Source organism: Crotalus tigris, unplaced genomic scaffold, assembly GCF_016545835.1.
Source record: "Crotalus tigris isolate CLP2741 ecotype Arizona unplaced genomic scaffold, ASM1654583v1 scf7180000018940.2059657, whole genome shotgun sequence".
Taxonomy (NCBI): domain Eukaryota; kingdom Metazoa; phylum Chordata; class Lepidosauria; order Squamata; family Viperidae; genus Crotalus; species Crotalus tigris.
This window is the reverse complement of record NW_024097284.1, coordinates 750,430-768,492: the sequence shown is the minus strand read 5'-3', so window position 1 is coordinate 768,492 and position 18,063 is coordinate 750,430. Positions and strand designations below refer to the sequence as shown.

At 41.3% G+C, this 18,063-nt stretch overlaps 1 protein-coding gene across 3 annotated transcripts in view; it reads left to right on the top strand.

Annotated features, from left to right (window-relative positions):
- PEX1 (peroxisomal biogenesis factor 1) overlaps positions 1-18,063 on the top strand; it is a 44,978-nt gene that overhangs the window by 14,985 nt on the left and 11,930 nt on the right. For all 3 annotated transcript variants that reach the window (XR_005558464.1, XM_039357687.1, XM_039357686.1), the window contains 8 exons: positions 2,892-3,062; positions 6,320-6,474; positions 6,735-6,924; positions 7,650-7,816; positions 8,285-8,419; positions 12,346-12,410; positions 13,361-13,503; positions 17,601-17,704. Coding sequence is in view for 2 of the 3 variants with exons in the window: in XM_039357687.1 (XP_039213621.1) it covers positions 2,892-3,062; positions 6,320-6,474; positions 6,735-6,924; positions 7,650-7,816; positions 8,285-8,419; positions 12,346-12,410; positions 13,361-13,503; positions 17,601-17,704 (1,130 nt within the window). In the remaining variant the exon portion in view is untranslated. The remainder of the gene's footprint in view (positions 1-2,891; positions 3,063-6,319; positions 6,475-6,734; positions 6,925-7,649; positions 7,817-8,284; positions 8,420-12,345; positions 12,411-13,360; positions 13,504-17,600; positions 17,705-18,063) is intronic.

Genomic DNA, 18,063 nt, shown 5'->3' with positions numbered 1-18,063 from the left:
GGTTGGTGGACACACCACGAATGGGGATTCACCATCCACCAAACCCTGCCACTGCCAAAGTGGATTCTGGGCTGCAATGTGTACTGCAATGGAGAGACAGCAAGTGGAACAGCCAACGAGAGGGAAGGAGGAGTGAGGAGAAGAAATAGGAAAAGCAGCAGAGTGAGAAGCGCTGCTGAAAACAGCAAAGTCTGTGTGCCTGCCTGCCACATGCTGGCCCTGCATTAGCCATGCTCTCCACAGTGCTCTGCAACTGATCCGAGGCATGAAGAGCATAGCTGATGGGTGAGTATGTAGCAGGCACACACACAGACTCCACTGTTTTCGGCAGTGCTTCAGTGCCTGGCCAGCCAGGATGGCCCCACTTCTCACTTGGCCGCTTTTTTTTTTCCTCCCCGCTCCATCTTCCCTCATGCCAGCTGCTCCACTTCCAATCTCTCCATTGCAACACATATTGCAACCCGGGATCCACTTTGGCAAACTTTGTGAAACTGCACACGGCAGTGGAGGAATGTGATAGAGCAGTGGTTCTCAACCTTCCTAATGCTGCAACCCCGCAACTGGTCGTAAGTCGAGGACTACCTGTATTTCCCTGCCCAGGAGCGCCACGCATGTGTGGTGCCGCCCCCTGCGCCGGCCGAGGCGTAGCTGGCAAGCGGCAGTGACGGCGCAGGCCGACCACTGGCTGGGCCACCAGCTGGCCCAGCCCAAGGCAGGTAAGGCACCCGCCGGGCCCCTCATGCACCAGCAACCTTCCCTGCACTCGGCCTCCCACCTCCCACCCCTACCCTCTTTTACTTACTTTTAGTAGTTGCTCAGCAGGGAGGGAAGCTTTCCAGAAAGTTCACCTTGCAGCACCGTTTGCAGACTGGAGCTTTTGACAGGCTCACCAGGGCAGAGACAGCCTGGACAATTCCTATTGGCTTTTGAAAGCCAATAGAATTAGACTCTATTCAAGAGAGTCTATTCTATTGGCTTTCAAAAGCCAATAGAATAAGAGGGAGTAGCACAGCTAAAGAAAAGGGGGGGGGGAAATGGCAGACAGCCTTGTTTGGCGACCCCCGTGAAATGGTCGTTGGACCCCAAATGGGGTCGCGACCCACAGGTTGAGAACCACTGTGATAGAGGAACTCATAGGGGAAGAGGGTCTCCCAAGCACCTTGGTGGGCGCAACACGGCTCGGCCGAACGCGGCCGCAGAACAAGTGGGGCGATGTGGGATAGATCCCCCCTCACCTGCCCATCCCCGTCTTCCCTTTCATTCCCCTTCTGAGCCCTTTTCGCAGCTCTGCCCACACAGCCACCAAAGCGGCAGGTGGAGTGCCGGAACCATAAAGTGCCTGCTTTCCAGCTGCCGCAGAGCTGGAGAGCTTGCCCCATCCACCACTGCCCAGATGCCCTCCATTCCCAAAGCATTTCTATGCTAACCTTTCCAACTCTGACGCGGAACTCCATCGCTGCTGTGGGTAAACTTGTGGGACTAAATTTTTTTAAAAATCAATCAATTCCAACTTCTTGCGAAAAAAAGATCGCAGCGGCAGAGGAATGCAACGGAGGAACGCATCAGAGCTGGAAAGAAGGTTAGCATAAAAATGCTTTGGGAAGAGAGGCATCTGGGCGGTGGTAGGTGAGGCAAGATCTCTAGCTCCATGGTGGCAGAGAAATGCGATGGAGCTGGAAAGCAGGTTCCAGCACTCCACCTGCTGCTTTGGTGGCTGTGTGGGCAGAGCTACCCTGAGGGCCAAGTGGCCGAAAGTGCCAGCAATCTGGTTCAGAAGGAGAGTGAAAGGGCAAACCGCTTAAGGGCACCAGGCACTGAAACGAGCCTGTCGCTCTCTAGCAGCTGCCCAGGCCTGCCAGAGAGTACCGGTACTTATGGTAAACATGGCAGCTTTGGTGTGGAAGGGGCAACCGGCATGGGCGCTGCACGCAGGACACTGGCTTGCTTCAGCACGCTCCCTGACCTTTTGGCGCGCTGCCGGCGCTTTGACCTTAGGCCGCCATGTGCACAAGCCATGCCCTGCCACTGAGCGCTCACCACATGCTATAATGTAAGATATCCCCCGAAAATAAGATCTATATTTAAAATTTGGATTGCTAACAAAGAATTAAGGGAGAATGGAATAGCTATTTCGAGCTAATTAGCTCTCATCAGCCAAACATACCCTTCTGAGATTCGAACCTGGGCTGCTTGCACTTTAGGCAGCTGTGTTAACCTTTAGGCAGCTGTGTTAACCTCTAGGCCACAGGCTCTTTCTCACTTTGTCAGCTGTGTCAGGGGAGGAGAATTACCTTGAGTGTTTTTTGATGCACCCTGTCGGCCCAAATATGGGAGAAAGAAATCTTTTGCTTATATCAGCTCAATTTAGAGCCATCCACAGGCAGCAGTTGCAACTGCGACATCATTTATATATAAGATCCAGTCTTATTTTTGGGAAAACATGGCAACATAATCTAGTTTTGTGTACCTCTTTTATTGTTCTTATTTAAGTATTAAATACATGAAATAATAAACTACTTTTCGGTGTATCAGTTTTTTATACTTAAAATGGTCATTAGGGTAGAGAACTGGTTGTTACAGTAAATTATTTGAATCCCACCACTGATCTTTTCCTATACACTATAGTATATAGGAAATAGCGTTTGTTCAACCTAACAATTCTTAAGAATGAAATATATTGAACCATATGATTTTAACCAGTCTTCTGTCCAAATTATGGTTTAATGTTTATATTTTGCCTTATAATGAGTGGGTATTTGTAAGTGAGCAGTGTTAACACTTGTGGATATGACCAAAACTGAAACAGAGTTACATAAGCATACATTGATAACTGCATTGAACTGGAAGCTGGTCCATGTTTTTTCTATCACTGACAATACATAATATTCCAGGGAAGAGATTAGAAAGTATACAGAAGAAGCTGGAAGAAGCCTTCCTAGAGGCAGCATGGAGACAGCCATCTATCATTCTATTAGATGATCTTGATCATATAATGGGTGTTCCCCTTGCTCCAGAACATGAGAACAGTCCTAAAGCAGTCCAGAGCACTTGTCTTGCTCATGGTAAATGGCTTGTTTTTTTTAATCATGCTGTTAAAAGTATTCAAGTATATTAGTATTCAAGTATATTAGCATATCTGATTCTAAATGTCTTCCTTGGTTAAATCAAAATGTGTTGCTTATTGCTTTTAGGAAATAAGCAACTTCTGGAACTATATTCATTAATTGCATATGTTATGGGATAAAGCTGCAATTCATATCCACCAAATCTTATTGTAATTACTGGTTTCTTTTCCTGATATGCTGTAGTTTCAGCTCTGAACTAATGTGTCTGTATACCTAAACTCCCCTAACTTTTTCATATTTCATATGAACTAGTAATGTAATTTTCAACTATGTATTTATTATGTTTATTTCACACCTGACATTCAGGGAAATATTCATAGTGGTGCTGGTCTACCACAATCCAAGTATAACCAAAACTGGTTATTTGGTTAGTGTGAACTAGATGGCAAAATTGTATACCAACTATAACCGATCATCAGCTTTTACATGTTGTGAAAGGGAAATGCCATAACCAGAACTGTAGCTCTATTATAAAACTAGTCCTCAACTTAACAACTGTTCATTCAGGAACGGTTCAAAATTACAGTAATGCAGAATGAAGAGATTTACGACCCCCTACCTGTACATATGGCTGTTACAGCACCCCCATGGTCACGCGATTGCAATCTAGGTTCTTGGCAACCTGTTCACACTTAAAATGAGTTGCTAAGCCCTATGCGAATATGTGATCACTATTTGCAATCTTCTCTTCTGGTTTCCTCCGAAAGTCAACAAGGAAGCCTTCAGGGACAGTTACAAGCCTTTGCCACACAACTGTCTCTGGTTCCTGAGGCTAGCTGGAAAAGGTCCGTCAAGCCCCATTTTGAGATGGACCTTTGCCAGCCAGCTTCTAAGAACAGAAAGACTGTCTGCTAGATTGATTATGCCTCACATGGGTGGCGGACTCCCTCTAAGTGGCCTCACTCTCAAAGACTCTGGGTTAAAAAAGGGCTATCCACTTTTCGGAAATAAGTATGAGAATGAAGAAAGGAAGAGAAGAGAAGGAGAGGAGAAGAGAAGAGAAAATAGGAATAGGATATTTTATTTGGCCAAGTGTGAGTAGACATGCAAGAAATTTGTCTCCAATGCAGAAACTATAGAGCAGTGGTTCTCAACCTGTGGGTCGGGACCCCATTTGGGGTCGAACGACCATTTCACGGGGGTCGCCAAACAACGCAGTCTGCCATTTTTATCCCCCTTTTCCTTAGCTGTGCTACTCCCTTTTATTCTATTGGCTTTTGAAAGCCAATAGAATAGACTCTCTTGAATAGAGTCTAATTCTATTGGCTTTCAAAAGCCAATAGGAATTGTCCAGCTGTCTCTGCCCTGCTGAGCCCGCCAAAAGTCCCATTCTGCAAACGGTGCTGCACCAGTTGAGTAGTCCTCGACTTACGACCGGTTGGGGGTCGCGGCATTAAAAAGGTTGAGAACCACTGCTATAGAGATAATAAATATTGCATTAAATGGCTTTTTAGCCAGAAAGCTAGCAAATGTAACATTTCTAAAGGCTATCGCACAGAGGGGAGGGGAGCTGCCTATCTCTCCCCTCCCTGCCTGGACTAGGCTAAGTCCATGGGAGATCTTTTTTCTTCCAACCATTTTGAGAGCAAAATGCTACTTGTAATGTAGAAAGGCACAGTCCCTCCATCAGGCAGTGCTATTAATGAGGTTGAGCAAAGAAGTCCCTCTGCGAAACAATCCTTCTGTTCTCAAATGTTGACTTCAAAAGTCCATGGTGAGACCCAAGAGGGATTTTAATCCAGAGTGTGTGCTTCATGGCACTTCAAAGTTCTCACACTTCCAGGACTCCATTTTTGCTTAGTATTTGAGAGCATCCAGGTTGCCTGTCAGATGAACCTCATCCCACGTGGGTCAGAGTCCCTCTATAATCAGCCCTGTCGCTCTCAGTTGCTGGTTGGCAATGCCACCCTCCCCCCTTTCAGAATGGTCCCTTATGCTAGCTTCCCAGGAAATCCAGTCTTTCTGAAGCAGAATAAAGGCTTTTCCCTGCTTCAGAAATAATCCTTTTGAAAGGGGGTGGGGCACTAAATCATGATTAAGGAAATGATAATTTAGCTCCCTTATGAATTGAAATGGATGAGTAGTGTTAATAACATGTTTGCATCTGGATGCACAATGATACCAAGGTTAGGAAGTCAAAGTGCAAACATTAACAACTGGAGACACAATGTTAAGGTATAATCCCAAGTGTAGGGATAAGATCTTCCTTTTTCTCATAATCAGAATGTCTTTGGCCAGTGAAAGGAAGCTTGAATCTTTAGAATCCAAGCTCCATTTCTCCAGCCCACTGGAGGAATTCCCTTCTCTTTTGACAGGCAGCTCTTTCCATATGTCTATTTAATGACCTACACCAGTGATGGCAAACCTTTTAGAGAACGAGTGCCCCAAAACTGGCCCCACCCCTGCTCTACTCTCTGTCCCGCCCCCATCCCCCACCCCACCTACCCGCAAGGCCACTCACCCGCCTCCAGGGCCCGCCCCAGATCGGCCAGGCAGCCCAGCAGCGCCATGGCAGCCACGCCCTCTGCCTCCGCCCCGCAGCATCAACTGTGTGGGATGGGGTGTGAGGGCAGAGTCTTGTCTATGCTGCCTAGTTGCCATGTCCTTGGCTGCACTGCTCTGTGTAGGCCACGCTCAGGGGCGACTCTCCTCCAGGGGGGCTGCTGGTGAGGGGGTCGTGGGGGGAGGCGAGGCTGGGGCAACGGCACGTGTGTCCACAGAGAGGGCTCCGAGTGCCGCCTCTGGCACACGTGCCATAGGTTCGCCACCACTGAGCTACACAGTTGCTTAGCAACCACACCTGGGAGAGTCAAGATAGTGAGCAAGGCAATCACATGGGTACTTTGTTTAACGACTGTCCTGATTTGCAACTGTAACAGACCGGGTCCGTTATGGTTTTAAATTGAGGACTACTATAATTGATATGTTATATATTGTATCCATATTTGACAATATAATAAATACACAAAATGTATTAGTATTTATTTATGGTGCAAAATTAACATACTGTATAGTTTGTAGGTACATGGGACAAATGTCCATTAGAAACAAACAGATTACATAGTTTCAACGCCAGAGGTCTTATGGAACAAGCAGTGAACTTTAAGAAGTTCTTGTGAAAAAAATTAATGGTCATATAAATTCTATGTTATATATTTGAATGCATAAAAGTTGAACTTTTTTTAAAATTCTAGTTCTGAAAGAAATGATAAAAGAAGTTACTTCCATGCCCAGTTTGATTGCACTTATTGCAACGAGTCTATCTGAGCAGTCCCTACATTCTTCCATCATTTCTACTCAAGGAATTCATATATTTCAGTGTTTCCAACATATTCAAGTTCCAACTCAGGTAAAAACCGTAATGCAGCTTGATTCAGAAGTTATTTAAAACCACAGAATCTTATTCTGATTAATTTTACTTGAAATTTAAAATATGATAAATGAAATGCTTAGAGTTGCATTTTTATCAACTTCCAAATTTAGTTCTTATACTTATGTTTAAAATTGATGCCATTTGTCTTTGTCGTGGTTCAGTTTTTTGTAGCTGGCATAGAGATAAAATTGAAGTTTTAAGGAGCTTCCTGGCTAAAATTGCTGTTTTTTTTTCAGGGGCAAAGATATGAAATGCTTGAGTCCATAATAAAAAACAAATTTGATTTCAGTTTAGAGAGATTCTGTGATCTTGATCTCCATCAGATTGCAAAAGAAACAGAAGGATTTGTAGCTCGAGATTTTACAGTGTTAATTGATCGTGCTGTCCATTCATGTATTCTTAGGAGGAGAACTTGTAAAAGAGAAGGTATATGTTGTGTGGTTTTATTCTAATATACTTTAAAACATTTAAAGGATTTTTTAATGCAAAGCCATTAAATGTAGAAAATAAAAAGAAAGAGGGTTTTTCTTTCTTTTATTCAATTGTGTCTGATTTTTGGAGACTGTCTGGACAAGTCCCTACATTTTTCTTGGCAAGCTTAAGAATTAAAATAATGTAAGATTGCATTCATATGCTTATTGAAGGCATAAATACAAAGATATTGGATCGTTTCACAAATGGAACGTTATGATATCCTTTGCCTGAACTGCTGGAGCAGTCCCTCTTTACAATTATAGTCATTTACATCTTGCAGATAAATTGTAGGGTAAGGAAGGGGTTCTTAAATTTTGTAGAGCATTAATCATCCAACATAATAAATAAAGTTGTCTGAACCTCAATAAAGGAAACTGTTGGCTTTGCTCTGACATGGCTTCAAATGCAAGAGCTATTGAAAGAAAATTCCAGTATTGGTATCCCATTCATAGCTCTATCCAGTGCCAACAGCTCAGTCAAGGCTGTTCATGTTCAGATGGAATTGTGACTCTATCCAAATTTGCTTGCAATCGTTTAGGTGATCACAATCCACAATTTCGAAATCTCTAGGATAAGCCATTAAACTAGTTAAAAACTTCATGGTATGAGATATTCAGAAATACTTTGTATGTGGCTTAATATTCTAATGTAATACATGTTCTTCTCTGTTTTAATAGATTTGGTTCTATCAACTTTAGATTTCCAAAAAGCTATACAAGGTTTCACCCCAATATCTTTGAGAAACATTAACCTCCATAAACCTCAGAATTTGGGCTGGGATAAAATTGGTGGTCTTAAAGAAATACAGCAAATACTTAGAGATACCATCCAGTTACCTGCAAAGGTATTTCTGTATCTGTGTTTTTGTAATCCAAGACAATTTCTTTATCATTCTATTTTGTATGTGAAGAATGAGAAAGATTTCTGAAATGTCTAACTTAAGAAACATCTGTTTCATAACCAAAAAAGGGCATGGGTATGTATAAGTTGCATAAATAACTGGTAATTATTGGGCTAGTTTATAATGCACATTAAATCACATTGAAGTAAATGCAAAAATATTTATCCTCAATGGAAAGCAAAAACATTTTTGTTATGTTTGAAAGAAATATAATTAAATAAGAGTTCTAGTTGTTTAAAAGAAGCTTCATTTTTTCCAGAATTGTTACTTGTGGAGATTGTTATGCAAATTCTATTGATAATTAGGAAATATTCTAACAACACACAGAAACACAACAAGAGTCAAATGAATGTTAAGCAGAGTTTTTGTACTTTTAAAAGCAGGTAATATTTCTGATATTTCTATTTTCAGTATCCAGAATTATTTTCTAATCTGCCCATACGGCAAAGAACAGGAATCTTATTATATGGAGCTCCAGGAACAGGAAAAACTTTATTAGCAGGTGTTGTTGCCCAAGAAAGTGGAATGAATTTCATCAGTATCAAGGTAATAAATTGAAGTTTTATGTAATTCCTGAAAGTACTAAGATGTAATTGATTGGTTTCCAAGTAAAATACGTAATATTTGTCAAGTAACTAAAGCCGTTTTTTAAAATCTGTAGGATGCAATTTTGAATCTGTTTTGCAACCATCTGTGTATACAATTAAGGTACATTACATTGATTATAGAAAGGCCTTTGATTGCAATCATGTCAAGCTAGAAATACAGAAAATTGGTGGCAGAAAAAGACACAGTAGTTCATTTTATCAGTCCTTCGAGGATTTTTTGTTCGTTTTGTTTTCTTTTTAATTTATTATTTTTTAATTATTAATTATTATTATTTTTATTATGGTCTGTCCACAATCAGCCACATGTTCAGAGTGAATTTGGCATTTTTGTCTGCCCATCAAATCCTTCCCAAGTACCTGGGATAGGCAAATGTGTGGCTGTTTGATGGGGTTACAGATATTGTCACAGGATGTATTTATTGTATTTTATTTTATTGTATTTTATTATTTTAGTTTGAATTTGGAATTAAAATGCGGAATGTGCTGAGAAAAATGGGCATCTCAGAACATGTATTCTCCTTGTGAAGGACTTATGTTCAGGTCGGGAAGCCCCACTACAGATAGACCATGGTGAAACAAACTGGCTCCAGGTTGACAAAGGAGTGCGACAAAGCTGTACACGTTCTCCTTATTTATTCAACCTATGTGTTAAATATACATTAAGTGAAGGTCGATTGTAAGAAAATAGCTATGGTTTTAAAACTAAAAGAAGAAACATCAATAATCTGTGCTATTGTGACAACACTTCCCTGATAGCCAAAAACATAGGTATCCTCAACCTATAACCATTCAGTCAGCAACCATTCAGAGTTATGGTGTTGCTGAATAAATAGTTGTTGCAATTGGTCTTCAGAATTGTGGTTGTCCCAGCGACCCCATGGTTACATTATCACAATTTGGCTTTATGATAACTTGTTTGGACTTAAGCCAGGTGGCCAAGTAGTCAAAATCATGTGATTGCCACTTGTAACCTTCCCTGCCAGCTTCCTCAAAAAGTCAGTAGAAAGGGAAGGGCAGAGAAGATCACAAATCGTTGGGGCAAGTCCTCCCACTTGTGCACACTTCCTCAGTCCTCTGTGCTTGTGCCATGCCAGCCATTCATGTACCCCCTTACCTCTATGCACCATTCCCAAACCACACAGCACCTGTCATGGACTTCTCACTTTCTTACACCCTCTCTGATCTGCATAGCATCTTTCACTCAGCCTCCCAACCTGTGCAGTGCCACTTATACACCTCTCACCACAACCATACAACTGCGTGGTACCTCTTACACACTCCTCGCTCCCCAACTATGCAGTAGCTCATTCACATCTTTGTGCACCCTCCTCATATCATGCTGTATCTCTCATATGCCCTTTCCAATTTATACAGCACCTCTCACACAGCCCTCAGACCTTCACACACCCTCCCCAATCCACATGGCTCCTCTTATACACTTACTCGTACCCTTCTCACTCCATCCCCAATCTAGAAGCAGGCATTTACATGCTTGTTCCCTGCATGCTTCCCCAGACTTAAGTTGTAGGAAGTTCGCAAAAAGTTGCCTTACCTAGCAGCTGAGAGATTCAGTTAACAACAGCACTAAGTGATGAAGTCATCCTTTACAACCACATTGCTTAGCAATGAAAATTCTGGTTATTTATTTATTTAATCCATGATGGGAATAGAAGTTAAACCTATATACACAGTCCACATAGTTATTGTATAAGTAAAACCTCTATGGGGGTGTAGCAATGGCCTCATAACCAGATGTCCAGTTCAGCTATCTAGGTGATCACCTCTGGCGTTGCTTCATGCAGAGCAACCATGAAGGCCTTGAAAAAGATATTTAAATACTGTGATGTGTAGATAGACAGATGGATGGATGGATAACCCTTATTATCATTTTTTTTACTGTGGGCACAATGGCACACATTAAAAATGAAATTTAGTTGCTTGCTCTCGAAGTGTACACATACATAACACACATTTAAACATACTATATACAACATATGTATAGACTACACCCTTATATATAAGTAACATATAAATATTAATCACTGTCCATCTTGAATACATAAAGGAAGGAGGAAGCTTGAGAGTTCACAAGGTTAATACTGTATGGAACAAAACTGTGACTGAATCTGGATGTTCTGCTTCGGATACCATGGAGCCTCCTCCCAGAAGGTAACAAGGAAAACAGGTCGTGAAGAGAATGTGTGGTGTCCCAGACAATCTTGCAGACCCTGCTCAAGCAACGCTTATGTGCTGTGTCCTGGGTGGGAGGGAACTGCCAATGATCTTTTCAGCCATCTTCATCACTCTCTACACCGCCTTCCTGTCTGAAGCAGGGATGCTTCCAAACCAGACTGTGATGCTGTATGAGTCATGGAAGCCTTGTGACACTCTACATAAGTGAAAGTTGGATTTGAAGAAGTGTAGAAAGAGTATTGATGGTTTTGACTTCAAATGATAGTGTGGAGAGCCAAGAAAACACAGTGATGGATTAAGAGAGTCCTAGTAGACAGTCACTTAAATATGAGCCAGCAGTGTGCTGCAGCTGCCAAAAAAGCCAACACAGTGCTGGGCTGCATTAACAGAGGGAAAGAATCAAGATCACGTGAAGTATTAATACCACTTTACAATGCCTTGGTAAGGCCACACTTGGAATACTGCATCCAGTTTTGGTCACCACGATGTAAAAAAGATGCTGAGACTCTAGAAAGAGTACAGAGAAGAGCAACAAAGATGATTAGGGGACTGGAGGCTAAAACATACAAGGAACGGTTGCTGGAATTGGGTATGTCTAGTTTAATGAAGAGAAGGACGAGGGAGGACATGATAGCAGTGTTCCAATATCTCAGGGGCTGCTACAAAGAAGAGGGAGTCAAGCTACTTTCCAAGGCGCCTGAAGGCAGGACGAGAAGCAACGGATGGAAACTGATCATGGAGAGAAGCAACTTAGAACTAAGGAGAAACTTCCTGACAGTTAGAACAATTAACCAATGGAACAACCTGCCTCCAGAAGCGGTGAATGCTCCAACACTGGTAGTTTTTAAGAAGAGATTGGACAACCATTTGTCTGAAATGGTGTAGGGTTCCTGCCTGAGCAGGGGGTTGGACTCGATGACCTACAAGGTATCTTCCAACTTATTATTATTATTGTTATTATTATTATTAGGAACAAATCAACCCAGAGTTCTCACTAAAGACACAAATGACTAAGCTCAAATTATCCTACCTTAAAAAGAACATGCAAAGACTTTCTGGAAATGGCTGTAATGCCAAGAAAGGAAAGAGAAGAAGAGGATGACTAGCAGCAAATTGGATGGACTCAGTTAGGTGCCAATGGGTGCATCATTTAAATATCTGAAAAAATAGATTATGGACAGATTATCATGTACATTATCTATCCATGTGGTCGCTAAGAGTTGACAGTGATGTGATGTCCCATAATCATCAGTCAATCAATGCAAGGAAATTGTACAGGCAATTTTCTATAATCATGCTAGCAAAACTCAGCAGAATATTGAGAGTAACATCTATTTTAATGTAGATCTATTGCCTAATTGTATAAAATATTTCTATATAATTTATCTTTTATATATTGATTTTTCTCAGTAATTTTAACCTATCCCAGTAGTTCAAAATTTAAAAGTACTGCATTATTGTTATATTTATGACTCAAAAGAATCCTTATTCTTATTTGTTCCTCTTTTGTCATCTTTGAGAAGTATGAATCCTTGATGTTTGAACATTATAGTAGAAAAGTGTGTTAGAAATATTTTAAATATATTTAAAATCACTTACTAGTGCAATTGCTTTTCATTTGTACTATAATAACTTAGGTTTTTGGAACATTTACCATTTTGTTTTTTGCAGGGGCCAGAACTGCTCAGCAAATACATTGGAGCAAGTGAACAGGCAGTTCGTGATATATTTAACAGGTTGGATTCAGAATCATGGTGTTGTTTCCCGATTTTTTTATGATTATTTGCTAAAGGGTGAAGTGAGAAAGATAGGGCAAGAGGGCTATGAAAGAGATGAAACACAGCTAGCCCTTGACTTACAGCCATTTGTTTAATTATAGTCTAAGTCAGTGGTAGCGAACCTATGGCATGCGTGCCTACGGTGGCACTTGGAGCCCTCTCTGTGGGCACACGTGCCGTTGCCCCAGCCTTGCCTTCCCCCATGACCCCCTCCTCACCAGCAGCCCCCTTGGAGGAGAGTCACCAAGGACATGGCAGCCAGGCAACGTAGACTAGACTCTGCCCTCATGCCCCATCCCGCACAGTTGATGCTGTGGGGCGTGGGCAGAGGGCATGGCTGCCATGGCGTTGCTGGGCTGCCATGGCGATCTGCAGTGGACCCTGGAGGCGGTGAGTGGCCCTGCGGGCAGGTGGGGTGGGGGACGGGAAGGGGCGGGTCAGGGCAGGGGGTGGGGCCAGTTTTTGGGCACTCAGTCTCTAAAAGGTTCGCCATCACTGCTCTAAGTTATGTCACTAAAAAAATGACTTATGACTGTTTTTTACACTTACAACCATGGTCAAAATTCAAAAGTTTGACAATTGGCATATTTTTGTAATAATTGCAGTGTCCCAGGATTATGTGATCACCTTTTACGACCTGACAAGCAAAGTCAAGGGGAAACCAGATTCACTTTACAACCATGTTATTAACTTAACAACTGAAGTGACTCACTTAACACTTTCACTTAAGAAATATCGTAAAATGGGGCAAAGCTCACTTAACAATTGTCTTGCTTAGCAATGGAAATTTTGGGCTCAATTGCGATCATAAGTTGAAGACTACCTGTATCAGGATTTGCTAATTTCACATTTTCACTTTTAGCCAATGATATTTTGTTTCTCCAGTCTGAAGTGTATTTATATTGCAGAGCTGAAGCAGCCAAGCCATGCATACTTTTCTTTGATGAATTTGATTCTCTTGCTCCTCGAAGAGGTCACGATAACACTGGTGTAACTGACCGAGTTGTTAATCAACTGCTGACTCAGTTAGATGGTGTAGAAGGTTTAAAAGGTATGTATGTATTGTCCCAGACCAATCGTAAAAGCAAATTAAATATAGTAAATACAACAATAACATTACATTGTTAAAAATCCTGAAACAGTAATTTGAAGGTGCACTAGATAGTTTCTAGAAACCATGGTTATTGATAAAAATTTTTGCAACCTTCTGAGAATTTAATTGCAAAAAGGAAGAGCATAAATCTCATAATCATAAGAGTAGTTCAAATAATTGACAACTGGGGTTGTGAGTTTTCAGCCCTAGTTTTGCATATAATAGGCATTTGAATAACATAACTGCAGCTTTCATACATAAGTTTAGTCTATCTGCTAGGTAACATTTTCAGTGGGGTTTTGAGTGAAGAATCTTGTTCGTTTATATTGGTCCTGGCTGGTCCGTTGGCCTTGTGAATGGGTGACTGATTGAATCACAAGACTGGTTGAATCACAAGACTCATTCTGATCTTGTGATTTCTGACTGGTTGCTGTGAGGTTTAAAATTCAGCTGGTGAGGGGCAGTCAGTTCTATCATTGATTAGTGATTTGGGTAGTCCACTTCCTTATTAGTTCGTATGCTGGTTCTAGTCAATGTATTTGTTGATAGTCCCATTGGTAGAATGCCAGGCTTCGATAAACTTGCATGCCTGACAGATTTTGGCGTGGCCAATGACTTCCTTCCGTGTTCTGTCTTTGATCTTTATAGGTTCCTGTCTGAGTATGAATGTGGGTTTGTGGGCTATTGTTATTCCAAGAGATTCCTGAGAGATTAATTTTTTTAACCTGAAAAGGTGAAATCAGGCCTGTCAGGTAGAGATTCATCAAGCCTGAACATGGGGTTTGCTGCAATGAGATATACTGTAGATAGAAATACAGTAAATAGATTCATTTAATAACTTTAAATTTAAAAAAGTCTCCAGTCCCTTGTAGCTGTGCCAAGGTTTTGCAATTCCAAGCGCTCTCTTGAATTTAAGAAAAGCATAAAATGACATAGTATTATAAAAAACAAATCTGTCCCTATTCCTCAGCCTTATCCTAAAGTCACTCGCAATTACTACTACTAAATTTGGAAATTGGGAGATGAAACTTAATTATTGTTGTTGTTGTTGTTGTTAATTGCGAAGTTGTGTCCGACCCATCGCGACCCCATGGACAATGTTCCTCCAGGTCTTCCTGTCCTCTACCATCTTCTGGAGTCCATTTAAGTTCACACCTACTGTTTCAGTGACTCCATCCAGCCACCTCATTCTCTGTCGTCCCCTTCTTCTATTGCCCTCAATCTTTCCCAGCATTAGGCCCTTCTCCAGTGAGTCCTTCCTTCTCATTAGGTGGCCAAAGTATTTGAGTTTCAACTTCAGGATCTGGCCTTCTAAAGAGCAGTCGGGGTTGATCTCTTCTAGGACTGACCGGTTTGAACGCCTTGCAGTCCAAGGGACTCGCAGGAGTCTTCTCCAGCACCATAGTTCAAAGGCCTCAATTCTTTTGCGCTCAGCCTTTCTTATGGTCCAACTTTCACAGCCATACATTGCAACTGGGAAAACCATGGCCTGGACTATACGCACTTTTGTTGGCAGGGTGATGTCTCTGCTTTTTAGTATGCTGTCTAGATTTGCCATAGCTTTCCTCCCCAGGAGCAAGCGTCTTTTAATTTCTTGGCTGCAGTCCCCATCTGAGGTGATCTTGGAGCCCAGAAAAATAAAATCTGTCACTACCTCCATTTCTTCCCCATCTATTTGCCAGGAATTGAGAGGGCCGGATGCCATGATTTTGGTTTTCTTAATGTTGAGTTTCAAGCCAACTTTTGCACTCTCCTTCTTCACCCGCATCAAGAGGCTCTTTAGTTCCTCTTCACTTTCTGCCATTAGAGTGGTATCATCTGCATATCTTAGGTTGTTGATATTTCTCCCGGCAATCTTAATTCCAACTTTTGATTCATCTAGCCCTGCCTTTCTCATGATGTGCTCTGCATATAAGTTAAATAGGCAGGGCGACAGTATACAGCCTTGCCGGACTCCTTTTCCAATTTTGAACCAATCAGTGGTTCCGTGTCCAGTTCTCACTGTTGCTTCTTGACCCGCATATAGGTTTCTCAAGAGACAAATAAGATGGTCTGGTATTCCCATCTCTTTAAGAACTTGCCACAATTTGTTGTGATCCACACAATCAAAGGCTTTAGCATAGTCAATGAAGCAGAAGTAGATGTGTTTCTGGAATTCCCTAGCTTTCTCCATGATCCAGCGTATGTTGGCAATTTGATCTCTAGTTCCTCTGCCTCTTCGAAATCCTGCCTGTACTTCTGGTAGTTCTCGATCCACATACTGCTGGAGTCTAGCTTGTAGGATTTTAAGCATAACTTTACTAGCATGTGAAATGAGTGCAATGGTGCGATAGTTTGAACATTCTTTGGCATTGCCTTTCTTTGGAATTGGAATGTAAACTGACCTTTTCCAATCCTGTGGCCACTGTTGAGTTTTCCAAATTTGCTGGCAAATTGAGTGTAGCACTTTTACTGCATCGTCTTTTAAGATTTTGAATAGCTCAGCTGGAATACTGTCACCTCCACTAGCTTTGTTGTTGCTCAGATTTTCTAAGGCCCATTTCACTTCACATTCTAGGATGTCTGGTTCGAGGTCAGTGACCATCTCATTGTGGTTATCTGGGATGTTAAGCTCATTCTTGTATAGTTCTTCTGTGTAGTTTTGCCATCTCTTCTTAATCTCTTCTGCCTCTGTTAGGTCTCTGCCATTTTGGTCCTTTATCATGCCCATCTTTGCATGAAACGTTCCCTTCATATCTCCAATTTTCTTGAAGAGATCTCTGGTCCTCCCTATTCTGTTGTTTTCTTCTATTTCTTTGCACTGTTCATTTAAGAAGGCATTCTTATCTCTTCTAGCTACTCTCTGGAATTCTGCATTCAATTGGGTGTATCTTTCTCTTTCTCCTTTGCCTTTCGCTTTTTTTCCTCAGCTATTTGCAAAGCTTCCTCAGACAGCCATTTTGCTTTCTTGCATTTCTTTTTCTTTGGGATGGTTTTAGTTGCTACCTCTTGTACAATGTTGCGAACTTCCATCCATAGTTCTTCAGGCACTCTGTCTATCAGATCTAATTCCTTAAATCTATTTGTCACCTCTACTGTATATTCATTAGGAATATGATTTAGTTCATACCTGAGTGGCCTAGTGCTTTTCCCTACTTTTTTCAATTTAAGCCTAAATTTTGCAAAGAGAAGCTCTTGATCTGAGCTACAGTCAGCTTCTGGTCTTGTTTTTACTGACTGTATAGAGCTTCTCCATCTTTGGCTGCAGAGCACATAATCAATCTGATTTCTGTGTTGACCGTCTGGTGATGTCCATGTGTAGAGCCGTCTCTTGGGTTGTTGGAAAAGAGTGTTTGTTATGACCATCGTATTCTCTTGACAAAATTCTATTAGCCTGTGCCCTGCTTCATTTTGTACTCCAAGGCCAAACTTGCCTGTTATTCCGGTTATCTTTTGGCTTCCTACCTTAGCATTCCAATCCCCCATGATGATAAGGACATCATTTTTTGGTGTTAATTCTATAAGGTGCTGTAGGGCTTCATAGAACCGGTCAATTTCATCCTCTTCAGCACCAGTGGTTGGGGCATCGATTTGGATTATTGTGATATTGAATGGTTTGCCTTGGATTCGAATTGAGATCATTCTGTCATTTTGGGGATTGTATCCCAGTATTGCTTTTCCTATTCTTTTATTGACTATGAAGGCTACTCCATTTCTTCTGAGGGATTCTTACCCACTTAATACATAGATTCAAAGCAAACTTAATACATAGATTCAAAGCAATCCCAGCCACTATTAATTTGGATGATGTGATTGTACGGTGGAAAATAAACCTCTATCAGAATCTGATTAGTTTGATCAACTCTCAGAGGAATAGCCATAACTAATTGTTCATACAAAATAGGTAGAGTATGAAAGTATAGCATATCAGAAATTAGATATACCAGTTAATATATATAATTAAGTAGATAAAGTATAATTAAAATAAAATTAAAATGTAATTATTACATTTTCATGTCTGATACTTTCACAAAGTTGGCAGATTTTTACTAAAAATATTCTTCATTTGATTTTAGGAGTTTATATATTAGCAGCCACTAGTCGTCCTGATTTGATTGATCCTGCTCTTTTGAGACCTGGTCGATTGGATAAGTGTCTATACTGTCCGCCTCCTGATCAGGTAAAGAAATAAAATACTATGCCAGATGTTACATTAAGGAAAGCTTGTTTTCCTCTGTAAAATAAAAAGGCAGAATGAAATATATTTCCTAACAATCACTAGTATTTCATGAAATCAGTGATAGTATGCTCTTCTCTTAACCCAGGGGTCTTCAAACTTGGCCCTTTTATGACTTGTGGACTTCAACTCCCAGAATTCCTCAGCCAGCGTGCTGGACCAAGTTTGAAGACCCCTGTCTTAACCTGTTGTATGCATAAAATCAGACTAGTTATTACATAATTATGACCTCCAAGTCTACTGATTGTATTACCATCTCAGATGTCAAGCACGCAACCAGGTCATTATAACCCAATGGCTCA